Source organism: Papaver somniferum, chromosome 1, assembly GCF_003573695.1.
Source record: "Papaver somniferum cultivar HN1 chromosome 1, ASM357369v1, whole genome shotgun sequence".
Lineage (NCBI taxonomy): Eukaryota > Viridiplantae > Streptophyta > Magnoliopsida > Ranunculales > Papaveraceae > Papaver > Papaver somniferum.
The window spans coordinates 129479991-129506556 of NC_039358.1; the positions used below are offsets into that span (position 1 = coordinate 129479991).

General features: G+C 42.0%; 1 protein-coding gene and 1 non-coding gene across 2 annotated transcripts; both read left to right on the top strand.

Moving 5' to 3' along the window:
* Positions 1-11017: 11017 nt before the first annotated feature.
* Positions 11018-11089, top strand: TRNAT-UGU. The gene has a single exon. It is a non-coding gene; the product is annotated as a tRNA-Thr (tRNA).
* A 2036-nt stretch (positions 11090-13125) lies between these two features.
* Positions 13126-13770, top strand: LOC113350669 (RING-H2 finger protein ATL78-like). The gene has a single exon (XM_026594802.1). It carries the CDS (start codon positions 13126-13128, stop codon positions 13768-13770), a length of 645 nt encoding a protein of 214 aa, XP_026450587.1.
* The last annotated feature ends 12796 nt before the right edge of the window (positions 13771-26566 follow it).

Genomic DNA, 26566 nt, shown 5'->3' on the forward strand with positions numbered 1-26566 from the left:
ATAACCCTGGCTGGAGAAACCATCCCAACCTTTCTTGGTCTAAGGGCCAAAATCAAGGTCAGTCTAGTAACTCTCAAGCTCCCCCAGGTTTTGGCTATCCTAAGAATCCTTCATCCCCGGCACAGTTTCAGAACCCTTCGGATAAGAAGATTATGAGTTTAGAAGAGTCTCTTGCTTTGTTAACTCGTAACACTATGCAGTTTCAGCAATCTGTTGCTCAAGGTATAGAAGAAAATAACAGAATAGGTCAGGCTAACTCTCAGGCTATTTCCGAGTTGAAAACCCAGGATAGTCATATAAATGAGTCTTTAAGAGAAAGAGTTAAGTTTCCTAGTCAAACTCAACAAAACCCTAGAGGAATTAATGAAATAGGTGAAAGACCATCCAATCATGTAAATGCTATTAAAACCCTTAGGAGCGGTAGAGAGATAGACAACAAGGTTTCCATGCCTAATAGTGAACATGCTGTAGTTCACCCTTCTGAGCCAGAGAATGAGAAAACTGATAGAGTCTCCAAAGAGACCAATGAGGGTCCTGTTGATCCCGGCTTTGTTCCCAGAGCCCCGTTTCCCCAGCTGCTAGTTCCGACTAAGAGGGAGTCCAACTTTAATGATATATTAGAGGTTTTTAAGCAAGTTACTATCAACCTACCATTGTTGGATGCGATTAAGCAGATTCCGGCTTATGCCAAGTTCCTTAAGGACTTGTGTACACGAAAGCGTAAGCTTAGTGTCCAAAAGAAAGCCTTTATAGCTAGTCACGTGAGTTCCATTATTCAGAATACCACTACTCCTAAGTATAAAGACCCAGGGTCCTCTACCATTTCTTGCACAATAGGTAAACACCGTGTTGAGAAATATTTGCTTGACTTAGGAGCCAGTGTGAATTTACTTCCATACCATGTGTACCTTAAGCTAGGACTTGGTGAGATGAAACCTACCCAGATGACACTCCAGTTAGCTGATATGTCCGTTAAAATTCCTCGTGGTGTGATCGAGGATGTTCTTATTGAGGTCGACAAGTTTATTTATCCAGTGGATTTTGTTATCCTAGATACCCAACCTGTCCCTGACCCAGAGAACCAGATACCGGTGATTTTAGGTCGCCCATTTTTAGCAACTTCCAATGCGATCATTAACTGTCGAACTGGTATTATGAATTTGTCTTTTGGTAATATGACTATTGAGCTGAACATCTTTCACATTAGTAAGCTACCCCAGGAACTGGACGACTCGAGCGTAGAAGAGATGAACATGATAGGCATCTTAGTAGAGGAGTCATTACCAAACACTTTGATAGAAGATCCATTAGATAAATGCCTATCTCACTTTGGGATTGATTTTGATGATGATGATGTGATTAATGAGGTGAATGCTTTGTTAGATTCAACCCCTTTGTTAGACACTAGTAATGGATGGAAACCTAAGTTCGAACCTTTACCCGTTCCCGAGTCTACCCTAGTTCCTTCATTGGAAAATCCTCCTAAGTTGGACCTAAAACCATTGTCAGATACCCTGAAGTATGTGTTTTTAGGTCCGTCTGAGACTTTACCTGTGATTGTTTCTTCCGACTTGGATAGAGATCAGGAAAGTAGGCTAGTAACCGTCCTTCAAAACAACAAGGAAGCTTTAGGGTGGACCATAGCAGACATTAAGGGTATAAGTCCTACTGTTTGTATGCATCAGATCTATTTAGAGGAAGACACCAAACCTTCTAGGGAGATGCAACGTCGACTAAACCCAAATATGAAAGAAGTAGTTCGAACTAAGGTTCTTGAGCTATTAGATGCAGGCATTATCTACCCTATTTCAGACAGTAAGTGGGTCAGCCCCGTTCAGGTTGTTCCCAAGAAATCTGGTATTACTGTAGTCTAGAATGATAACAATGAGTTAATCCCGACCCGAGTGACCACGGGTTGGCGTGTTTGTATTGACTATAGGAAATTGAACAAGGTCACTAGGAAGGACCACTTTCCCCTTCCCTTCATCGACCAGATGCTAAAGAGATTAGCTGGACATAGTCACTACTGATTTTTAGATGGCTACTCTGGATATAATCAGATCGTTATTTCCCCAGAAGACCAGGAGAAAACCACTTTTACCTGTCCCTTTGGTACCTTTGCGTATAGACGCATGCCTTTCGGGCTATGTAATGCCCCTGCGACTTTTCAGCGTTGCATGATGAGCATATTTTCTGACATGGTAGAACGGTACTTAGAGGTCTTTATGGATGATTTTTCAGTGTTTGGTTCGTCTTTCGATGAGTGCTTGCATCATTTGTCATTAGTTTTGACTAGGTGTAAGGAAAATAATTTAGTGCTTAATTGGGAGAAATGTCACTTTATGGTTCGTTCAGGAATTGTTCTAGGGCATATTATATCTTCAAAGGGTATAGAGGTAGACAGAGCCAAAGTTGACCTTATTAAAACTTTACCGGTACCAAAAACCGTAAGAGATATTAGGTCATTCTTAGGGCATGCTGGTGTTTATCGTCGTTTCATTAAGGATTTTAGCTTGATGTCTAGACCTCTTTGAAATTTGCTTGCAAAATATGTTAAGTTTGTCTTTGATGATGCTTGTTTAGAGGCTTTTGAGAAGCTTAAGTCATTACTCACTACCGCCCCCATAGTCCAGGCACCCAACTGGAACCTACCCTTTGAGATCATGTGTGATGCTTCAGATTATGCTATTGGTGTTGTGCTAGGTCAGCGAGAAAATAAGTTACTTCATGTGATTTACTATGCTAGCAAAACTCTGAATGATGCCCAGTTGAACTACACCACTACCAAGAAGGAACTATTAGCCATTGTGTTTGCCTTAGACAAGTTTAGACCCTATCTCTTAGGTTCTAAGATCATCATATATACTGATCATGCTGCTTTAAAATATCTTTTGTCTAATAAGGATACTAAACCTAGATTGATTAGGTGGATTCTGTTGTTGCAAGAGTTTTCTCCAGACATTAGAGACAAAAAGGGTGCCGAAAATGTTGTAGCAGATCACTTGTCTAGGCTAGTTGTTAGTTCCCCAGATGATTCCCTTCCTATAAGGGATAGATTTCCTGATGAACAATTGTTCTTTGTTACCCAATTACCTTGGTATGCGAATATAGTGAACTATCTTGTTACTGGTCGAATGCCCCAACATTGGGGTAAACAAGATCGTTCTAGATTTTTAGCTGAGGTTAAGCACTTCTTTTGGGATGATCCTTATTTGTTTAAGTATTGTCCAGACTAGATTTTTAGGAGATGTATACCTGAGAGTGACCAGTTGATGAGTGCTAAAAAGTGCATTTTTTTATATATTTTTCTTGGCATTTAACTCATATTTTGTGCATTAATTTTACATTTTATCCCATATTCTGTATTTTCATTGTTTTCAAGAATAAATATTTTTATTAATTAATTTTGCATTTTTAGGTAATAAATAAAGACTAGATGAGTTGCGGAGCGAAAAGTGCAAAGACACGGAGAAAGCCGGCGGAAACTCTAGAGGAAAAGAAGTGCAGAATGCGGTATGGAAGACTCAAGGATGAAAATGGGCTCACAAAGGAAGAAATTGTTCTTAAAGAAGAAGTGGGCTCAAGATTGTTTAAGCCCAAACCCATTTTCTAAGCCTAAAATCAATACCCAAACCCAATACCCAAACCCGTTTCTCTCCTTCACCGTCAGATTGAATCCATTCCATCATCCAACGGTCGCTCTATCAGAGTGCATCGAGTTTTGATGTTCCTGTCTAACACTATAGCACCTAACTCCATCTCAGACCGTCAGTTTTGATGTATCCCAGATCCAAAGGTCGCTTCATATCCATTTCCATCGAGCCGTTGGATCATTCTTTCATCTTTTCATCCTACGCCTTTCACCATCCAAACATCAAGACTTGATGAGCCTTCTCAACACCCAAGAACCCAAATCTATTAACCCAACCAAACACCCCCTACTCCAAAAATATCGAACCCATCTTCTTCTCCTCCCTTCTCTGCACAGCGACGCTGTCGCCATCACCACCACCTGCTCCTTCTGCCACCACCACATCCACCACCAAAGCCATCATGGCTCCTACCAACTAAACCCATCCCCTATATCACGTCCTATATCCCTCTCAACGACTAATTTCACCCATTTTCACACCTCTAATCCCTAGCTGTGGAGTTGGTGAAATAAGTTGATGAGATGGATGTAATTGAAGCATGGGAAGGAGCAGAAGACGTTGAGGAAGCATGGGTCGAGACTATTGGGAAGAAATCAGAGCTGTTAGGTGAGTAATTTCGATTCCTATTTCTCAACAGGAAACCCTAATTTTACAAATTGGGGATTCTTAGGAATTGATGATTACAACTAGAAATAGAGGCATGGGTGAGTGTTATTGAGTAGATTCAGTGACATTAGGTAGGATTATTTTGATTTAATTTTGATTTTCACCAAACCCTAATTTCACTGTTTTGGGGAAAAGGGTGTTAACCCTAATTTTGGATTGTTGTATAAATAGGGATGATGGGTGTGTGTTAGAAGTCATGCCTGGGCTAGCCAGAGCTTCACCCAAGGGGCCTGGAATAGCCAGTGCTTCCAAGTTGTTTTCAGTTCATGTTTTGAAGTCAATATTATTTCAATTTCAGCTATTAATCATTTCCAGCATGTTTTAAGTATCATGTGCTAGGGTTTAGATGAAACTCTTGATTGTATGTTAAGATAGTTAGTAATCATGTCATTGTTCTTGTAGTGCCAAAAATGAGTTAGGACTGCTAGTAGCCATTTGAACAAGTAATCCTGTGATCAGTTGTGCTGTAGAAAGACATGTGATGCTAGGGGTAAGTGAGTGATAATGGTTAAAAATTCAGTACATTAGAAGGATTGTGCCCAAATGCCTTAGAGTTGATAGATTAATTGGTTGTGCAAGTAAACCTGTGATCAGCTGTGCTGTAGAAAGACAGCTGATGCTAGGGGTATGCTAGTAAAATTAGTTGATAAATCACCCATTATAGTATTTCCTGAGATGAAACAAGACATGATTCGATTAGATGTTTCCTTAGCTTAGGATCAAGAAGTAGATTCAAAGACCCTAGTACCTTCTTGCTATACTTCACTGCCTTTGGCTCATTGCCATTGTAACTGTCACTTGCCACTGTCACTCTTTGCTTCATTAGTTCACTGCTCAGAGAATTAGCTTAGGAAACTTCAATTCACACCCTAGTCCCTGTGGAATGACCCTGTTCTTGCACATACATTGCTACAACTGACCCTGTGCACTTGCAGGTATCACTGTAGGCTGTCTTTGCTCTTATTTTATACATATCCCAAAGCCTACCACCAGTCCAGTATTATTTCCTTTTGTCATGCTCATGCTTGTGGGGGTCACTTTACTGCTAAGAAAACTGCTGCTCAGATATTGCAGTGTGGATTCTATTGGCCTTCGTTGTTTAAAGACTCACACAGTTACTGCGTTACTTGTGAACGATGCTAGAAATTAGGAACCATTTTCCGTAGGAACATGATGCCCTTGAACCCTATTTTAATTGTTGAGGTCTTTGATGTGTGGGGTATTGACTTTTTGGGTCCGTTTCCTAATTCTTTTGGTAACCTATACATCCTTGTCGCCGTAGATTGAGGCGGTTGCGTGTAAAACCAATGACCATAGGGTTGTGATTGAGTTCTTGAAAAATAATATTCTTACACGTTTTGGTACACCGCGAGCTATAATTAGTGATGGTGGGTCGCACTTTTGTAATGGACCTTTTAGGCTTTTGATGAAGAAATATGGTATTACACATAAGGTAGCTACCCCGTATCATCCACAGACTAGTGGTCAGGTTGAGGTTTCCAATAGGGATATAAAACGAATATTAGAGAAAACAGTTAATCCTAATCGGAAAGACTGGTCGTCTAGGCTTACTGATGCCTTATGGGCTTACCGTACTGCGTTTAAGACCCCCATTGGAATGTCGCCTTATCGGCTAGTGTATGGCAAGGCATGTCATTTACATGTCGAGTTAGAACATAGAGTTTATTGGGCTAAAACTTCACGGGAACACTTGACTGAGATATACAGGCATGGTATGGGCTTCAAAATCATCCGGATTTGGTTGGATAATCGGCAGTGAAGAAAACAGGGTTGCTCGGGTTTTGGTTGCTCCATCACGAGTTCTGTGTAGTTGGCGTGTGGGTTGATAGAGTTTTACTTCTGGTGGAACGTGAAAACAATTCCCTGAGAGTATATCGACATCAACATGCATGTGAAGAGGCGAGAAAGGAAAGAAAATTTCCTTTATTATTTTTTCTTTACTGTCGAGATATGGGAAGATTTTCTGGAGTAATGAGCGAAGATTCTTAGTCCAAAGGTGTATAAATAGGCTACTGGGGTCGAGCATAAAGGGGGATGGAGAGTTTGGGAGAAGTATAGAGCATTAACAGAGTGAGAAAATCAAGTTACATGAAAGTTTCTGCTGCTGCTTCTGCCATTGAAGAACACGAAGAACGGACAGACCATGGCAGTCGTTCTTCAACAGTGATAACGACTAACACGTGAGGGTCTTGGAATTACCGTCAGCAGCAGTTTATTTCTATCGTTTCTGTAACAGTGTTCTGCAACAATTATAAGTGTTGCAAACACCCGATTTACTTAATTATTTTCCTTTTCATCATTTGTAAAACACTTGTGAGCATCAATGAAATATTTTGAGAGGTTTTACAACATGATGATGAGCTAATTCTCCCACAACCAAGGCAGTGAGGAAGCTATTTACGCATGAATAATTGGTAATCATTTATTTCCTCTAATTTATAATTCACTCAATCACTGCTTTTGCAGAGTTTTTAATTGTTTGCAAAAAATTTCTTCATTAGTTGTGATTCAATTAGATAGGTTATGCTTTGTTTAGATAATCTATGCTTAGGGATACAATTAATTTTCGAGAATTTTCCAGATTATTTGTGAATTAAGAAATAAGAGTCTTAAAATATAATTAGAGTTTTGGATTGTTTACCATAATTTATTCATGTGTAATAGTGAAATCAGTGTCTTGGTTGTTTTCTAATATCTTGAAGTCAATTTTGTAATAAGTTTTCTTTGTTTTTAAATTTTTATTAAGTCTAAAATTCACTGCCTTCACAAGTCTTAAAACAACCCTTTTATCACTATCTACAACAACTTTGAAAACACATCATCGAGCTACCGAGCCAGATGATATGAGAGGCCAGTATGTCGCAATCATCCCTCAATTAGATGATATGAGCGACAACGTGATGGACCGGAAATGCGGCAACTCATTGCAGCTGCCTACGTACCTTTCCCTACTCTAAAGGGATCAAGCACAGACCGTAGTTCATCCACGAAGGAACGGAAGCTTAAGTCATCTCGTTTGCATGGACGTGGCCAAGCAATAATGGTAATGGACTAGTCCGTATAGGTCGCTCCGTAAAAATGCATCCAAGTGATGAATACTTGGTCTGCGACATGGCATAGTGATGCCCATGCTTAACACGCTCCATTGGTAAGGCTACATATCTATAAATGAGGCCTAAGCATCATTTATACTCTTCCGGCTAAGCTATGAAGCTTACTTGGTACATGATCCGCATATGTACCTTCAACCAACTATCCCTCCCTATATATGTTTAAAAGACAGTTTTACAACTCAAATTGGGGGAGAAAAAATCATTCATCAACTCCCCAGGCCATGATGACTGCACCTTACCATTCTGGCCAACTGCGATGTATGGCCGTACTGGTTGTACATTCAGTTCTGGCTCATGGCCAGTTTTAATGTCTGGCCATGACGACTGAACATTTACTGAGCCGTGTCCCGTGAAGGACCGTGATGGCTGTACTTCCGTCTTTGGCCCATAGACTACTTCAATGTCCATCTGTGATGGATGTACATCTCTAAGGCTATTTCACTTGGTGCATGGTCCGTATATGCACCTTTAACCAAGTACCCCTCCCTATATATGTTAACTTAACATTTTTACAACTTTGATTAGGGGAGGAGAAATCATTCATCAACTCCCTACTTTTACTATTCATGGTCGTTGCTATATACCTGACCATGTTGGTTGTCCGCTGTCATCCGATGTCCATCCATGTTGGATGTCCGCTGCCATCCGATGTCCAGCCATGTTGGTTGTTCGTTGCCAGTCCGATGTCCAGCCATGTTGGTTGTCCGCTGCCAGCCCGTTGTCCAGCCATGTTGGATGTCAGCTTCCAACCCGATGTCCAGACATGTTGGATGTCCGCTGCCAACCCGATATGCAGCCATGTTGGTTGTCCGCTGCCAACCCGTTGTGCAGCCATGTTGGCTGTCCGCTGCCAACCCGTTGTCCATCCATGTTGGCTGTCCGCTTCCAGTCCAATGTCCATCCATGTTGGCTGTCCGCTGCCAGCCCGTTGTCCAGCCATGTTGGCTGTCCGCTGCCAGCCCGTTGTCCAGCCATGTTGGCTGTTTGCTGCCAGCCCGTTGTCCAGCCATGTTGGCTGTCAGCTGCCAACCCGTTGTCCATCCATGTTGGTTGAACATTGTCAACGTATTAGCCAAGGGCCAATGCTCATTTTCCTATGCAACCGAAGCTTTGGATGAAGCTTCATCTCAGGCCATAACACATCTTTTAGCACGCGCCATGCTAAAAACACAGGGTGTTACACATCCACAAATAGGCTAGAAATCAAGACTTATAGTTTTGATCACTAACATTGACAAACATGCTTGAGATAGCAACACATGCGAGTTCGACCGAGCAATGCTCTAACAAGGTATACCACCAATACCGCAAATTACTCCATAATTTTAGTATTTTGACTTAATCTACATTTGCTCATAAAAATTATTTAAATTTAAAAATAATAATTTTGATATTTACCTCTATGATGCCCTAGAAACCAGTGAAGTTACCTCCGCCGATGGACGCTTGATCCAGCCCATAATATAATTCTGCTAAAATTATAGATCCCCAGTCATAATCTGGTGCTTTATCATGATATTCTAACGGTTGAAGCCAACCAACACGAGCAACAAAAGTTGAGTTTGGAAAGAATGTCTGACCCAGTACCCATAAGATAAACATCCTTTCGAGTTCACGGTAGTCATCTACATGTTGTGGGTTTCTGGGTTGGGTAAGAAAATACTTCAACGCTGAGCATTTAATCCCACCTCCTTTCAATTGTTTATAATCTTCACGTATTTCTGAATCTATAAACGAGGGAAAAAGCATCTCCCATTTACTATTTGATATCCATTCGTCTTGACTGAATGGTGGCGGCTCTCCCATTCCACTTAGGATCCCACAAATGAAATACAAATCAATGGGCGTAATTCCTATTACAAGTATAATATCAACTATGATTAATTCTTTTGATTATTTAATAATTATTTAAAAAATATAATATAAGTTAAGTTAAACAAGCTTACTAATTTCAAAATCCAGAAAATGGAATGTGTGCATCGTCGCCCACCACCTTTCTACCACTGTTTTCAGAATTCTGTTGTTGTGTCTTCTAGGCTTCACACTATAAAGCGCACGTCATGGATATCTGTCAACCCTTTCTCGGACACGAGGGGGTAAAAGTTCATAAACAACCTTTAAATCTGAAAATCCACCTCTCGTTCTAAAATAATCCTCAGACCGATCTTGATGCCCCGACACATGACCTTGGACTAATGATGGAGCAACAACGACACTCGGCGAAGAAAAACTCTGCTTCCCGATTTTGAGAAACATCTACACCTGTGGCAGGTTGCGGTGCCGGTTCATTTCTTCGATCTGTTTTCTTCTTCACACTATTGACCGCTTTTCTTAAAATGCCGCTCATATTGTATCAAAATTTTTTGATTTAGAAGAGTTTTAGAAGAAGGAAATAGTAGTGGTGTGACTGAAAATGAATTCAGTTGAAGCAATTTGTAGTTTTGAAAATAATACCGTTGAAGATATGGGCGTTAGAGAATCGACCGTTGGTGTTTTTGTGTCTAACGCCCGTGTTGGTGTCTTCAACGCCAACAGTTCTGTTTCCAACGTCAGCGTCTTGGTTTTCAACGTCTGCGTTTTTTCTGCCAACGCCAGCGTGTGTCTGAAGTTCGGCTGCTTGATGATCAACCGCTGAGTGCTTTACCATAGTGGAAAAACCAGTTTGGCCATCCACCTGGCTCAACAAAATTTTCCATTTGGCCATTGCCATAGGAATTTCCCTAAGTAACATACAATCTACAGTATTCATAGACTTAGACTTGTTCTTGATTTTATCAAATTGCACATTTGAATTACACTTCATTTTACAAAAAAAATGGCCATGGAAGGGACTCCCTCCCTTCGGTCCCTCCGGTCGGTCGGCCCAACTAGTTAATCCCGACTCATTCTACCAGGTATAAATTAGTTCTTTATTTATTTAAAATATGGAAGCACACTAGTCCAAATATTTTTACATTTTAGTCCAGAGTGACTCACGATAATATCAACAATTTTAAATAACATAAAAATAATTTAAAAACAATTTATTTTACGAATCGCTCAACCAAAATTCGTAAATTTTATATGTTTGGAAAGATCTTTGAGAGATCTACACAAAGAGTGTCGATATGACTATAAAATTTTCATTGTAAAAATTTTTCATTTTTGTTTTATCGTTATCTCATGTGTACACATGCATAAGCTTAAGAAATCAACCTTTTTAATGTGAACCTAAAATTCTATGTGTCATAAAAAAAAAAAAAGCTTCCACCTTCTACTGGAGTGATGCTTCAAATGCTACTGAAAATATGAGTTGAGTCGAATATCTTTAAAAAAAATCTGGACATTATTTGAAGAAAATAATATTGGTGAGTAATAAGATAGACGGATACAAATCAAGAAGCAAACCACCCCCATAAATGAAAAAAATAATTCATGACTCGAGTTGAACAGGCCTAAAAGACCTGGTATCCGTGTATCGTGAAGCAAATATCCACTGATACCAAGGGATATTTGGTCGTGTTGTTGTATGATTCTCGTTTCCATTTCGTTATTTTATTTTGGGAATGACCAATAGATGTGGTCGCCCTTATCGCTCAGTGGTAGAGCGTCAGTCTTGTAAATTGAAGATCCGCAGCTCAATCCTTCGTGAGGGCATTTTCATTCTTTTTTGCTATCCTGATGAAATTTGCTTATCAAAATTTGTCCTGCGTGAGGGAATTTTTCATTTTAGATTATTACTACTTTCTTATTAATGGATAAGATACAAAAGTGGAAAAAGTTATAGAGAGTACACTGAGTTTAATCTGATAAGATGGGTGCTTATATTTAAGTCCCATAAATGGGAGAATTCATATTAAAGTGGAACTTCCAAATCATTCAAAAAAAAGTTGATTAGAAAAACATATTCACACATTCTTTGTTGCTTGGTCAATTAAAACGATAACATTTTCGTGTCCATATCTAAAAAGTTGCAAAAGCCCGGACCTATTCTGTTGTTTATACTTTGAATGTTCGGATTTTAATAAAGTGACACACTTTCAATTTCATGTTTAAGAAACTGCCACCGTTTTTTTCAGAATTTATTTAATACCACACATTTGACATTTTCCATCCAAAAAATTATTGACATTAGTTAGTGCATAGGTGGCAGTTACCCATCCTAGTAAAAGACATCTACACCCTCAAATCGTCTCAACCATTCACCGACCACTGACAGCTTGGGTTTCTTACTCTTCTTGATTCAACAAAACCCTTGTAAGTGCCCATCACAAAGTCAGTCCAACAACTACCCCTTTCATTACCAATTCAAGCTAACATAACCCATAGGAATTACATCAACACCAAGCTGTTTTCTTAACTAAGTTTACTGCCAAAACTTGCCCTGAATCACCACATATTTCTCTGCCCCCATCAATCTCATAAAATTGCTTTAGACTCATATGAACCCAGCCATCAGAACTCATGGAAAATACCTCCACAAGCAATTTTCAGCAACATCCCTTGTGCACAGGCTCAACTGACAGAAACTGAGCTTGAAGAGGTGAAGAAAAAGTCATTTAGGCCTTTTATCGAACACCTGATGTGCCATTCTCATCTTGCTGTAACATTGAACTTTCTATAGCTTCTAAACTCACCCAAACACCTGCAAATTCAATTCACAACAAACCCATAGTTCAGAAACCATTCAACAATAATAAATCTCCAAATCCAATCCCAATTATCAACCAACAACACCATTATCTTCTCTGGTTCAATTGGTCTTCAAAGTCCATCAACTGCTCAACATTTCGTACTCATTTCAGCATGCAAGTCGAGCTATAAAAGCTCTTGATGGACCCTGGCAAATACCCATCGTAGACTCCCAAAAATCAGACACGGAAGCAGCACATTTCCACCTGAATTTCAGCTCAATCTCTTCCCCTTTTCTGGTTCCGGACGCCAGCAAATTCACCATATCCATCTCTTTCTCATTCGTACCAACCTCTTCCAACCCATTACCATTCATGCTAGCAAATACCCAATTGAAAGCTTACCATGACCACCAACGATTACCTCTGGATTTTCTTGCTTTCGATTTAAGAACCCTAACAGCAATCACCAATTCTATCAATCAGATTGAAACAATAATAGAAATCTTAATTAAACACAATCACCGGATTTTTCTACTTAATTCATCACTCAATCAATTTTCCCCTCTTAGCACTCCCAATCTTCTAAATTCATTCATGGAGAACCTATACGGGCAGCGGCACCAGAAGAAAGGCAGGTTGTTATTCTTTTCTTTTTTTGTTTACCGGTGATAATGATGGTGAACCTGCGACTAGTATAACAGGCTTTTCAAGGGTAAATATGTAAATCGCGGCAGATTCTTTTTACCGAGTCAGCGAAAAAGACCAAATGTGTGGGTCCTGACGGAAAAACTAACAGTTGTGGCATTTAATTAATATTGAAAAAAACGGTGGCAGTTTCTTAAACATGAAATTAAAAGTGTGGCACTTTCTTAAAATTCCCTTGAATATTTGATCAAATACCATTAACAACTTGTGTTCACTTGAAATATTTTAACTTCAGAAAGCCAACCTAAAACACTATATATACCTTCTAACCCCGACCCCTACAGAATCCAAAACGACTATAGCAACTCCAGAAAAATATATCCTAAGGTAACAACAAACGAACTCAAATCAACAATGTCTTCTTCTCCTTCCTCTACTTCTTCTTTTCCATCAAGGAAGCTACTTTTACAAATTATTCCTCGCGTATCAACAGGCTCACCTATCTCCCTACACGCCGGTACAAAAGAACCCGAGAGTATGATTGATGCAAATGTAATTATGGTTCTTTCAGTGCTTGTATGTGCACTGATATGTGTACTAGTGCTTAATTCCATCATTAGATGTGCATTAGGTTACTCTAATCGGCTTGCACGTGATTCCGGTGACAACAGACCAATTCAGTCAGTTGCTAACACAGGAATAAGGAAAAAGGCTCTCAAGACATTTCCCGTAGTTACTTACTCATCTGGCGGGTTAAAGCTTCCGGGTTTAGACACTGAATGCGTTATATGCCTCTCAGAGTTCGCTCAGGGAGAGCGAATCAGAATTCTACCTAAATGCAACCATGGGTTTCATATTAAATGCATCGGTAAATGGCTCAGTTCGCACTCAACATGCCCAACTTGTAGGCATTGTTTGATCGAGACGTGCGAAAAGATCATTAATGGGGGTAGCAGCCAGCCGAGGTCTTTGATTCCACTGTCGCAGCCTCCACATTCGTCAACCATTGTTCCATTAGAACATGAAGGAATCGTACGGAATGTCGCGGATATATGTTGAATGTTATTTGTGAATTGTATATACATGTTAGGGACACCGGAAAACACCATTGTACAGAAACTTCAGAAATATGTAATTCACTTTCAGTTGTATATATATATATATATACATACATATCAAAACCAGACACTGATTCAGCCTGTACATGAAATTGAGATGGAGAAATGAAAAGCTTCTTATATCCTCCTATCGCCTAGCTTAGAACCAGTGATTCAGTGTGACATGAAAATGAAACCCTTTTGTTAGTGGATTCTCCAACTTGAAATCAAATGAAGTTGCAGAAGATACTAGTTTTTTAAGGAGGATTTTGTATTCTAGTATTAGTTGCTCTATTTAGTGAGTGTACTCCCAATAGATTTGTTTATCATTTGACTATATTTAGTTGCAGGCCGTGCATATTTTTGTTTTCTTGGGATAACTATAAATATGCATGCTGTATTGGCATTAAAAAGAATGTCTATTCGACTAATCCACTGAGCGCTGCCCAAAAGGTTCTTCCTTTTAAATTTTCAAGTGGGTTACATATATATAGTCCTACTACCTTGCTTACTGTCTCGTGCCAAATGGAATTTCGGGTACCAAATCCTATGGACTTCTTGGCTAAACACACACTCACCTGAAAATGGTGTTTATTAGCAATCCAGTTAACATATACACTGGATAATGAGCGGCGTCCCCTGGGATATCTATAACAATAAAAGTGTCCTTTCTTGTTTGTCAATAACAAATTTTTTGGGCTCGGTCGAGGTTTCCATTTATTAGCAGGTCTACATAGACGGTGCTTCAATCATAAGGTTGAAGCAAGTTCTTAAAGAAATCTTCAACTGAAATTCAGAATGCTCTCTTACATTTCTCATACAGAACTCGAATTCGACATTGCTAACTAGTAACTATGAACGGACCTGTTTAGTCTCTTACCTAAAATGAATTAAGTAATGCAAGAACAGTTGCAATATGTGCATGGCCTATGTAGATGAGGAAAATCCTACAACTACATCCAAAGAACCACATACACACACCTAATGAAGTAAACAAGCAAGAGATACACAAGAACACAAGATATACGTGGTTCGGTATGATTACCTACGTCCACGGGGTAAGGGATGATCTTTATTACTTGATTCAAGGTTACAAGGAATGTCTCTTCTTACAATCTCACAAGTCTCACTCTCCAGCTCTTAGTATTCTCTCTTTCCTCACTGATCACTTGCCCTTTAGCTCTCTAGATGACCCTTTATTTATAACTACAAGTGATGATACATCCAAGTTACAGTGTAAGTCGCGGCGTATCTTCCTTGATGTCCTTCTCGGGTAGCAGGCGATGTCTTTTCTGAGATGTAGGGCTAGGCCTAGTGATATCTTCTCCCGACATCCATTCATCCGATGTCGATCAGTTAGTGAGTATGGACGATGTCGCCCTTGATATTCTTAGACGAGTTTTACTTTGACCAGATTCTTCTTATCTTCTCAACTACTTCGTCAATGTATTTATTGCTCTTGTACTCGATCACTGTCTCTTCTGTCACCTCCGACCTTTACACGTATTGTCTGCACGGGTTTCCTTCGTGTCTCTTTTCTCGCGCCTACGCCAGGTAGAATAATTTGGTGCTTCACGCCTCATATGTTTTCGATGTCCCCACTATCTAGGATTGCTCCACCTGGATCTGTGGATTATTTACACCAACATTTATGCCCCTTCTTTCACTCGTGTGATCGACACGAGGGGAAGAAACTGCTTCGTCTTCCACGTCTGCTGCCATGTCGTGTTTCACGCCATGCTGTTCCCCACTACACTCGTCTTCATGACCTGTTTACCCTCTCCGCCGGTTACAATTGTTGGGACTATAAATTCGAGCCTTAAACCCTTGGATTTTCTGTTTTACTTTCTCCGAAAATTTACATTCTCTCTCCTTAGTTTCTTCTTCCAATTGCTGCTCTGATATTCCTTTATCTCCTGATTCTCTGAAAGTTTCAATCATCCTTTGATCCTTCCATTGCTTTCCCCTTGCTGCTGTTGCGATTCTTGCTGCTTGTTATCTTCTTTGGTTCGAAGTTTCTCGCCAACAGTTCTTCCATGGCTTCTTCGACTCCCTCCATGATAGAGAAGATGTGTGTTAGTTATACCTTTTCTGAGGATGATGGTGTTCCCATTGATTCTTTGTTTATTGTTGACATCCCTTCACACCATGATCATCATGCCCTTAACTCTATCCTCTCTGATGGTTCTCCTTCATTTGTATGTAGGAATGACAAGAAAGTTGCCAAAGACTTGACTGATGAGCAGTTCATCAAGCAGTTGAAGAGTGATTTTGGTCTTCATGATTACGACATCAGACTCTTGTCAGGCCAAAGGGGCGTTCTAAAGAGAAGTGATGTTATGAATTTCCCTCACTCGGTCGAGGCGACCGTCGTCACCAAAGGTCAATTGGAGCTCGGGCAACGCTTCCCTCTGTACAACCCTAGTCGTCCATTCATGTATGAGGCTCTTTTAAAGCTTCGTCCTCATCGTTATTTAGCTCAGTGGAATGGTAATACTTTTCGTCTCATAAACGAGTGGGAGAGACGAAGTCGGGGCAGTTGCACTCCTACGGCCTGGTCCACCTATGATCCGTCCTAAGCAGGCGACTATAACCCCGCTAGTTTTGGTGCCAATTATCGGAGTGGGACTTCCACTAATGGTGACCTCGCCGGTTTTGCTGCTAGTCCTCACCGTAATAAGACTATCCCTGATGGTTTCAAGAAGCTTCTCCTGGATGAGGACCCTGAGGGGAAGACGACTAACAAGCATGCCCGACATACCAGTAATGTGTCTTGGGACCGAGTTCCGCTTGCTATCTACGGTCCTCTTCTTAATGGCCAATTTCCTCCTCCAGCCGAGTCCTACCCGTTCTGGGTAGTCAATGTTGATTGAGTAAGTCGCTTCGTCTGTTTTAATTTTGTCGGCCCGAGTATCCAGATGGGCCATATTTTGATTCATTTTTGTTTTGCAGTCTCAGTCTCAAAGTAGTCAGTTTAAAGCTTCGGTTTCTAAGAAGAGGGATAGGGGTCCTAACACATGAGTCGAGGGAGAGGCAGGAAAGGTAACAAATATATTGCTCTTCCTTCAGTACATGTACTTGCCCCTATTTGTTGCCTTTAATGGATCTAACGAAGACTCATGTGCAGAAATCGAAAGCTGATGGGAGAGATGTGGAGAATGCTCCGGCGAGTGAGGGTGAGGACCCCGACGAGCGGCTTCCCTTGTCTCATTTTCTGAGGAAGTTGTCTCATAAATATTCTGATGCTTCTTCTACCGTTGTAGGTGGTAATCCTAGTGGAGGGGAGAAAGAATCGAAGGTCGATAAATCTGTCCCAGGGGAAGTTATGCCCCAGCAGTCTGTTAGTAGAAGTGTCACTCTTGCTGATGATGTTGTTCTCCTTGTTTCTGATGGTGAGGATGATGACGATCTTCTTGAAGAGGAGGATAGTAATGGTGGTGTGGGCGACAAAGAAGATGAGTCTGGTGCTGGTGAAGAAAATGTTACCCCTGAGGGTGTGTTGTTGGAAAAGGTCTCCCATGTTATTCCTGCCCCGAGCTCGGGTGGGGATACCTTCTTTACTATCTCGGGTCCGATGTGCAATTCTCTCGGGGCTCTCACTTCTCCCGACTTTTCCTCATTGTCTGATGATCAGATGATCAGTGTTGTATCTTTGTACTCTGCCGGTCTAAAGGGCACTTTTGATCAAATGGTGAGTCGTGTTTCTTTATTCATACATTTATAACGTGGAGTGGTTGCTGACGTTCATAGTGTTTTCAGGTCGCCAATAAGGAGTTGTTGGAGGCTGCTCTTCGATGAAAGGAACTAGCAGAGAAGGAGAGTCTTCGTCTCCAATTAAAGCAAGAGCAGGACCGAGCCCGAGAGTTAGAGAAACGACTGGACGAGACCCAAGGTATTTGTTTAGAACTTAAGTAGCTATGATTGATTTCGTAGTGCCAATATTGAACTTAGTATTATCTTGTTAGTCGAGATGTCTAGTATAGATGCCGATGCAGCTTCTGAATATCGTTTGTTAAAGAGAAAACTGGATATTGAGCTAAGCCATGTTGAGAATCTCCGCCAAAGAATCGTTAACAAGGATGACAAAATTGATCGTCAAGAAATCGAACTTGAATAGCTCCGAGACAAACTATACCGCTATGAGACCTTCGAATATGTGCCCGAGGAGATAGATGATGTGCAGGCGAGTCTTTCCCGTGCTCAAGGTGGTGCCGCCGATAGGGCTCTATTGGTCGATAATTTGGAGGGCCAGTGTGAACGTTTAAGACGTCAAAACGTGGATTTGCATGCTGATCGTCAGCGCATTTTAGAGGAAAAAGATGTTGCTGATAGGTCCAATCAGGAATTACAAGGAAGGCTTCAAATTTTGGGCCAAGTATCCGAAGAGTTGGAATGGGTTCGGGCTCAGTTGTTAGGTCTGCAGAAGGCACATGATCGACAGAAGGCCGATTGGAGTGATCATAAGAAATATTGCCCCACAAATGAGTTTAATGAAAAACTTTATCATGAGTTAACTTCCAAGATTTCATCCCTTGAGTGTAGTCTACTTAAGTCCGAGGAGACCGTTAAAGTAGTTTTTCCTTTGCTAGAAGGTGTTGTAGCCCATATTGTGTTTTGTTTGTTCGTGTTTTGGTGTTATGATGTGGTTGCCCCTGTTACTAATCGTCTTTCTTATTTGTAGCTGAGAAAGGAAAAGTGAAGTCGTTGGAGGAGGAAGCTGCTCGGTTAAAGGCGAGAGAGACCCAGCTTCAGGCGAGAGAGACCCAGCTACTCGGGCAGGTAGCTATTGTCGAGGCGGCATATCTTCAATTGACTCAGGATCTTGCGACCGAGAAAGAGAAGTTCAATACTGAGCTTATCGTCAAGGTCAAAGAGGGTGTGAAGGAAGTCATGGATAAGAAGCGAGCCGATGCTGCTGCTAAGAAGGCTGGTTCGGGATCAGTTCCGCCAAAGGCCTGAGTAGATCCTTTTGTAGTGTTGCGCCACTATTATGCTCCTTATGTTGGGCAACCAGTTTGTTTACTGAACTTCTGACATTTTCATGCTTGTTGTTACGAGTATCTTTCGTTGTTTTGTCAAGGCATGTCGACGTTTTCCTGCATGAAAGTAGTTGAACTAGTTAGTATAGAGTCCATTTCTGTCGAACACACTCAACAGGGAGGGTCATCGGGCCCAATTCCATGTCCCGATTGAGGTATCTCATCACCGTCATTTAGATCTTGTGGTAGGGTATTCGGTCATTCCTAGGTTTTATTGGCTCGATATCCCAAGAAGTTATCAATTAACTATCTTGGGCAAGTGATTTCGTCCACTTGCGATGGGAGCAATGTTGTATGCTCGACTATCGGGTACTCATGCCCCGATAATCGACCAATGGTTTCCAACCACCAGGGCCCTTAGACTACCTCGGCACGTGCACACTGCCACTGGCCCGAGTTCGAATAGCACGTCGAGTGTAAGACACCTCGGCACTTGCACACTGCCATCGCCCCGAGTACGAATGTCCATTCGAGTGTAAGTCACCTCGGTACTTGCACACTGCCGTCGCCCCGAGTACGAATGACCATTAGACGCAATTGTCACATTCCCTACCCCACGTGGATTTTTAAGGAAATAAATGACATAATATCATACCTGGTGATACACCTATCATGGGTGATATAGCTTCAGATGTTGGGTGTTCCACGGTCTCGGATCGGGTGTTCCGTCTGGTTTCAATATCTTATATGATCCTTCGCCGACTTTTTCCACTATAGTATAGGGTCCGCCCCATTTTTCCGCCAACTTTCCACCCTTCTTATCACGTTCGTAACTGAGTAGCTCCTTCAATACCAATTGTCCAGGTTGAAATTCTCTCTGTCGAACCCGTTTGTTGTATTCACTTTGTAACCTCCTTTGGTAGTTCTCCATTTTTTATAGGGCCATTTCTATAGTTTCTTCTAAATCATACAGCTTAGCCAAAATGAGGTCTGCGGAGATGTTCCTTCTCCACGCCCCAGTCCTTATAGTAGGTATCATTGCCTCAGTTAGGAGTATAGCTTCGGTCCCATATGTTAGCATGAAGGGTGATAAGTCGGTTGCTTCCCTGCGGGTGGTCCTATATGCCCATAGGACATTGTAGAGCTCCTCGCACCACTCGCCATATTCTCCATCCAACTTTTTCTTTAGGTTGTCGGATATGGTTTTGTTTGTAATCTCAGCTTGCCCATTACTTTGTGGGTAAATAGGCGTAGCCTTACTTTTGCGGATGTTATAGGTGTTAAATAACAGGTCAATGTTCTTTCCTTTGAGTTGTGTCCATTGTCCGAGACAATTGCCGTCGGCACGCCAAAACGACAGATAATGTGATTTCAAATGAAGCGAAAGACGTCTTTATCTCGAATGTGCCTTAGTGGTGCCGCTTCCACCCAATTGGTGAAGTAGTCAATAGCCACGATCAAGTATTTTCTCTGCCACGAATCGACGTGTGTAGGGGACCCACGATATCGATCCCCCACTTGGCAAAGGGCCAGGGTCTGATTACTGAGTTCAAAGTTACTGCAGGTGCATGTATCTTTTTTCCAAATTTTTGGCATTTATCGCAGGCTATTTCCATGTGTTTTGCGTCGTCATTCATGTATGGCCAGAAATACCCCATGGTCTTAGCTCGGGCTGCCAGGATTCGACCCGAGCTGTGGTTGCCCGCAGCCCCATAATGCAATTCATTCAAGATAGAGTGTCCTTCTTCTTTTCTTAGGCACCTCAATAGTGGTCCTAGGTAGGATTTCCTATACAGAACGTCGTCTCGCAATTCGTATGTCGCTCCCTTGCTTTTAACTTTATTGATCTCGGGTCGTCCCTTGGGCAATTCTCCCATCTCCAAATATTGGTGAATGGGTTTGCGCCAATCGTCGTTCTCGTATTTATCAGTTGTAGTTACCGCTAATATGATTTTGTGTCTACTGGCTCAGGGACAGATGGCATCATGATTCTCATGACTCTGATGCCTTCAATGCTTGAGTCTGTTAGCATGGAGGCGATATACGCCAGTGCATCCGAATGTCGATTGTCTTTCCTAAAAATATGTCGGAATTTGATTTTTGGTATCTGGCCGATATAGAATTGGGCGAGCTCCCAATACTTCTGCAATACTGGATCATGTATATCATACTGCCCAGTGATCTGTCTAATGACCAGCTGGGAGACGCTGGTCAGTCTCACGTCATGGATACCCATTTCTAATATCATTCGTAAAGCATGTATCACGGCCTCGTACTCGGTGACATTGTTTGTTTCCTTAAACTCCAGCCTGAAAGAATGAACCATCTTTTTCCCTTTTGGTGTGGTGAAGACGAGCCCTAGGACGGACCCATCTTTGTTGGACGACCCATCGACGAAGACTTCCCATCGCGTCGGGATGAAAGTTTCAAGGAGGTCGGAGGAGTCTTCTCGGTCTTCTTCCATGCCCGGGATATCTTCAACTCCTTCCTCATCGTTTAAAGGGAAATATGCCAGGAAGTCGTCCACTGCCTGTGCCTTTACTGCTGTCCTCATCTCATAGAAGATATCGAACTGCTTGATTTGAGCACTCCATTTAGAAATCCGTCCTGACCTCGCTGCATTGTCGAGCACTGACTCTATGGACGACTTCGTAAGCACTCGAATTCTGTGGGTCTGGAAATATGTTCGAAGTTTTTGTGTTGCAAATACCAAGGCTAGTATTAACTTCTCAATTCTAGTGTAATTTTTCTATGTCGGGTTCATGGTTTTTCTTATGAAGTACATAGGCTTCTCCTTGGTCCCCAAATCTTGACTAGAACTGCGCTTATGGCATAACCTGTTTCCCCGAGATACAGGGTAAGCACTTCATCGGGCTCGAGTCTTTACAAACATGGTAGGCTTGCGAGATGTTGCTTAATCTTTTGGAAGGCATCCTCACATTCCTCGCTCCATTTGAATTTTTATCCTTTCTTTAACGTCCCGAAGAAATCTTTACATTTATCTGAGGATCGTGAGATGAATCGTCCTAGTGCCGCCAAGTTTTCGTTTAGCCGTTGTACATTTTTGATCGTTACCGGGGACGACATTTCAACCACAGACCTAATCTTCTCTGGATTGGCTTCTATACCTTTATCGGTGATTATGTATCACAGAAACTTACTCGAGGTAATCCAAAAGGTGCATTTGGACGGGTTTACTCGCATCTTATATTTTCTCATGGTTCGAAATATTTCCCCAAGATCATCAATATGATTGTCTGCCGCCTTGATTTTGACTAACATATCGTCCACATAGACTTCGATGGTGTCTGTATTTTTTCCTCAAACATGTCCTCTACCAACCTTTGATAAGTGGCATCGGCGTTCCTCAATCAGAACAACATTTTGGTGTAGGAATACAGTCCCCTAGGTGTGAAGAAAGACGTATGTTCTTGATCCTCGGGAGCTAGGGGAATTTGATTATATCCCGAGTACCCGTCCATCAGTGTTATCTCCTTGTACCCAACTATGGACTCTACCAATTGATCGATGCTGGGGAGGGGAAAACTATCCTTCGGGAAGGCCTTATTCAAGTCGCTGAAGTCGATACAGATTCTGACCCCTCCGTTCCTTTTAGGGACTATCACCATATTAGATATCCATTGGGGGTATTGAGCCTTCCGAATGATCCCCGCTATATGTAGCTTTTTTAACTCGGCCTCTACTGCTGCTTGCAACTCGGTGCAATCCTCCACATTTTTTGTCGGATCAGTTTGAATTTTGGATCTATTCTTAAGTGGTGTGAGCATACTTCTGGGTCGATTCCCTCCATATCATGCATCTGCCAGGCGAACACATCCAGGTGTTCCTTTAATAAGGTTATTAGTTGTTCTGTTTGTTCGTCTGACAGTAAAGTCCCAATTTTCAATATCTTAGGTTCCTCCTCAGTTCCTAAGTTTATTTGTCGGGTAGCCTCTAAGGCCGAGAAGTTAGGATTTGATTCCTCGACCGACGTCGCCTCCTTTGATTTCTATAAAACTTCTTGCTCGCTTGTTTCATAGGTCGCAATGGCTTGTGAGAGTACCTTCTCTAACTCCTCCGCTGCCTTAGCCTCGTTAGCTTTGCTCTTTTCTCGGCGTTGTCTTGACCGCCTTTCCTCATTTTTGTTGAATATCCAGTTGCATACATTGTCTTGCAGCATGTGGATCACCCAGTACTTCCACAACCCCTCGGTAAGATGGGAACCTTAACTTCTGATGGTATGCCGATGCCACACCTTTAATACCCGCAATCCAAGGTCTGCCAAGGATAGACTCATAGGGGGATACGACATCCACTACACAAAAGGTGGTAAGTGTGTCCAAGTATCCCTGTTCGTCCGAGACTCTGAGAGTGACTTCCCCCTTTGGCACTATCACTGTACCGTTGAAGCCATATATTCGATAAGTTGAAGGGATGAGAACGTCATCTGATAGCTCCATCCTCTTGAACGTACCGTAAAATAGGACCTCGACTGAGCTCCCACTGTCCATCAGTATCCTTTTCACCCCCCCACTCCTCGATGAGTAAGGTAACTCCTAAGGGATCTCCATGTGCTTGGCCATTCGATGGGACGTCCTTGGCCGAGAAGGTGATCGGCTGCATCATCCAGGGTTCCATAGGCAAAGTTTTGGCTACACTAAGGATATCTTTTCCCTCCCGATCCCTCTTGCAAATTCTAGAAGTGATACTGCCCCCTAAGTCGTATATTTGGGTCGCCGAGTGTGAAATGGTGTTGCAGGTGAACTGAGTTCCTTGGTCGATCCTCACTTGATGTACGGGAGCATCGGGATGTTGGATCAATGTCGGCGATGTCTTAACAAAATGTCGTAAGTATCCATCTCGGATCAAATGTTGAAAAATGTCCTTTACCTCCCGTCAGTTGTTAGTCGAGTGGCCTCGGTACTGGTGGTAATGGAAAAACTCGGGATGGTTTCTTGTCTCGTCGAACTGGATTCCCCTCGTCTTTGGGTATCTGATGTCGTTTTGCTTTTCTACTTCCTTGAATATTTCCTCTAATGGTGCATTCATAGACGTGTACTTCCTTGGTTCATGATGAGGTTTCTTTCCTTTCTCAACCCATTCCTTCTTGCCCGAGCCTTGTTGTGGTGTCATCGGTCTTTTCTCTGATCATTTTGGGTCTTATCGAGGAACAGGTTCCACCGACGCACTGGCTTCTTGTACTCCTCTATCCTGCGCTCCCTATTGTATCTCCTCTAAGGTGATGTAATGCTCTTGCATCTTTCCCATCTCCCTTAAGGTTTGCGGCTTCTCAGTATACATAGCTATCCAAATAGGGTCGGATTTTCCTAATGAATTTTCGAATCCGAAAATCTACTTGTCGACTGGTACTTTTCCGATATCCGTGCACAGCTTCCTCCATATGTCCGTTAGAGATCTTAAAGCTTCCCTGAAACTTCGGGCCAGTGTGAATAATTTATTCACCCTTAGGAGAGAAATGTTGTTATGCACATATGTTTCGAGAAATGTTTCCACTAAGATGCCATAATTTCCAATAGACTTATCGGGCAAAGTATAAAACTAGTTCTTCGCCTCGCCTTCTAGGCTTGCTGGGAAAAACTTACACATAACCACGTCATAGTTCTTCCATTGTAGTAGGGACATGCTGTACATCTTGACGTGCTCTCCTGTGTCACCGGTGCTGTCAAACCTGGATGGGAAGGTTGGAAGTGTACATTTTGGGGGGAACGGTGCTCGTTCAAGTTCCTTGGTGAAAGGAGTTTTCCGTGCTTCGATAATCACCTCTGCCAACTTGTCGTCCTCGTCGTCTCCCGCCAATTTCTTGACCATCTCCTCATGTTGCTTGAGTTTAGCCTCCGTCGCCGCCTCGGATCTCCCATTATGCACTTCTTCGTCGGTTGAAGAATTTCCGGGTGGACCATACCCGCTTCTCGTCCGATTGGGGTCGGGTGCATGTCCTCAGGTCAAGGGAGGTGTTTGGGTTCGTCCTGATCGGGTGTGGCTGCTGGAGGCTCCTCGGCTCGATGACCCCCGTGACCCAGATCTCTGATTTCGAAGTTGATAGTTTTCATGCTCCAACGCCAGGTTCCTTTTATGTAATTCCCTCATTATATCCTCATGTCTCCTCTGATTGGCCAGAATTTCCAGCAGTGTCGGGTCGGTGCTCTCGTGACTGGAATGACCATTGCCTTGGTTCCCTACCGTATTGGGTGGTGGAACTGGTGGTTCCACAGGAGGATCTACGGGGGTACCGGTTGCAGTTGGTGGGATGTCTCGGGTGGTGTTACCCAATTCTAGGTGTACTCACCTAAGCCTCTCGCCTTCTTGTACCAAAGCCCTATGATACTCCACACGTTGTCGAGCTCGTCTACAGTCCTCTCGCATTATTCGTGCCTCCTCGTCCTCCTCTGTGTCCGATGCAGTCATTTCTTCTATTATCTCCCCTCGTCTCATTTGACTCGGGTCAATTCTTAGTTCTCTCGGGGTGAGTTCATCGTCTTGGCCTGAGTCGACTTCCTCATTAACAGTGGCATGCCTCCACCCGGTGCCCTGGACTCTTCTTGTTGATGCTGTCGACTGTTTTGTCGAGAATCCGTTACTCCCTCCTGTGCGCTAGTTCCTGTTACAGTTCGATTCCTCAGAATCCTGCCCGTCCCGTAAGTACTTGCCATCGACTCGGGTCTGATTGATACTCTTCGGCTCGCCCTTCCCTACCTACGTCAGAAAAACAGACAACACCTCACTTTGGACTGTTTTTGAAAAAGTTAAAGATGAAGTACAATAAACCTGAATTTCAGAAAAAGATAAAGTTCAACCAAGTACGATTCCTTTTTGCTTCATCTTGCTGAACTCAGCAAAAAAGTTGTTTTGACAAATAAGACAATCTTTAGAAATGTTGTTTTGTTACGTCTCTTCGGTACTTTTATTATGCATTAATCATCGTTTGTCCCAACATTCTTTGTGCCAGAAATCATTAATTATCTGTATATTCGGTCAGAAAATTTCTTTCTTGACTAAGATTTATGGTGATGACCTTCGAGTCGGTGTCTCACCATCACACGTTGTCCTAACAAGTTTTCTCTTCCTTTTGGCTTTATGATGATGTTGTAGGGATCTTGTGACAGGGTTAAGATGAGACTATTGTCAAAGTACTCATCGCACCCTTTCTAGCCATAACTTTTGGAAAACCCTAACTCAACGATTTCGAGCTGATTTTACCGATGTTACTGTTGTGATTAAGTTACCCACGACCAGTGGGGTGGTGTTTTTTCTAGCTTCTACCAAACATAAAAAGACAGTTCTTTTGGGATTTTCAGTCACAAAAGAAAACATAACCAAAAACATAACCGATCAAAACTTAAACCGGACTTCTTAATCAGAACTATTTGACATAAAGAGAAAGTTTTCAAAAGCATACCTCACAAGCTTGTTTTACAAGAGAACCTTGTAAGGTAAAGGAAATTTTGATTAATATGCAACGAGAATCTTGTTTTACAAGAACACTGCAACTCTGATTATTGACACGAGTCTAAATCAGAACTTTGCAAACTCGACAAAAATTAAATGAAAACGAAAGTAACACACCGAGTTTCAAAAAGGAAAGGAAGACAAGAAAAAAGCTTTAAAAGACTCGTCCATCAACCCATATTTCTCAACCATAAGAGTCTTTCACTTAGCGTCAACTAACATCGAAGGATGTATTTAGGAGCTTGTGAATCTCTCTTTAATGGCCTTGATGCAAGGTATCAAAAGATGTTACACGGTCCTCTTAGTCGGCGC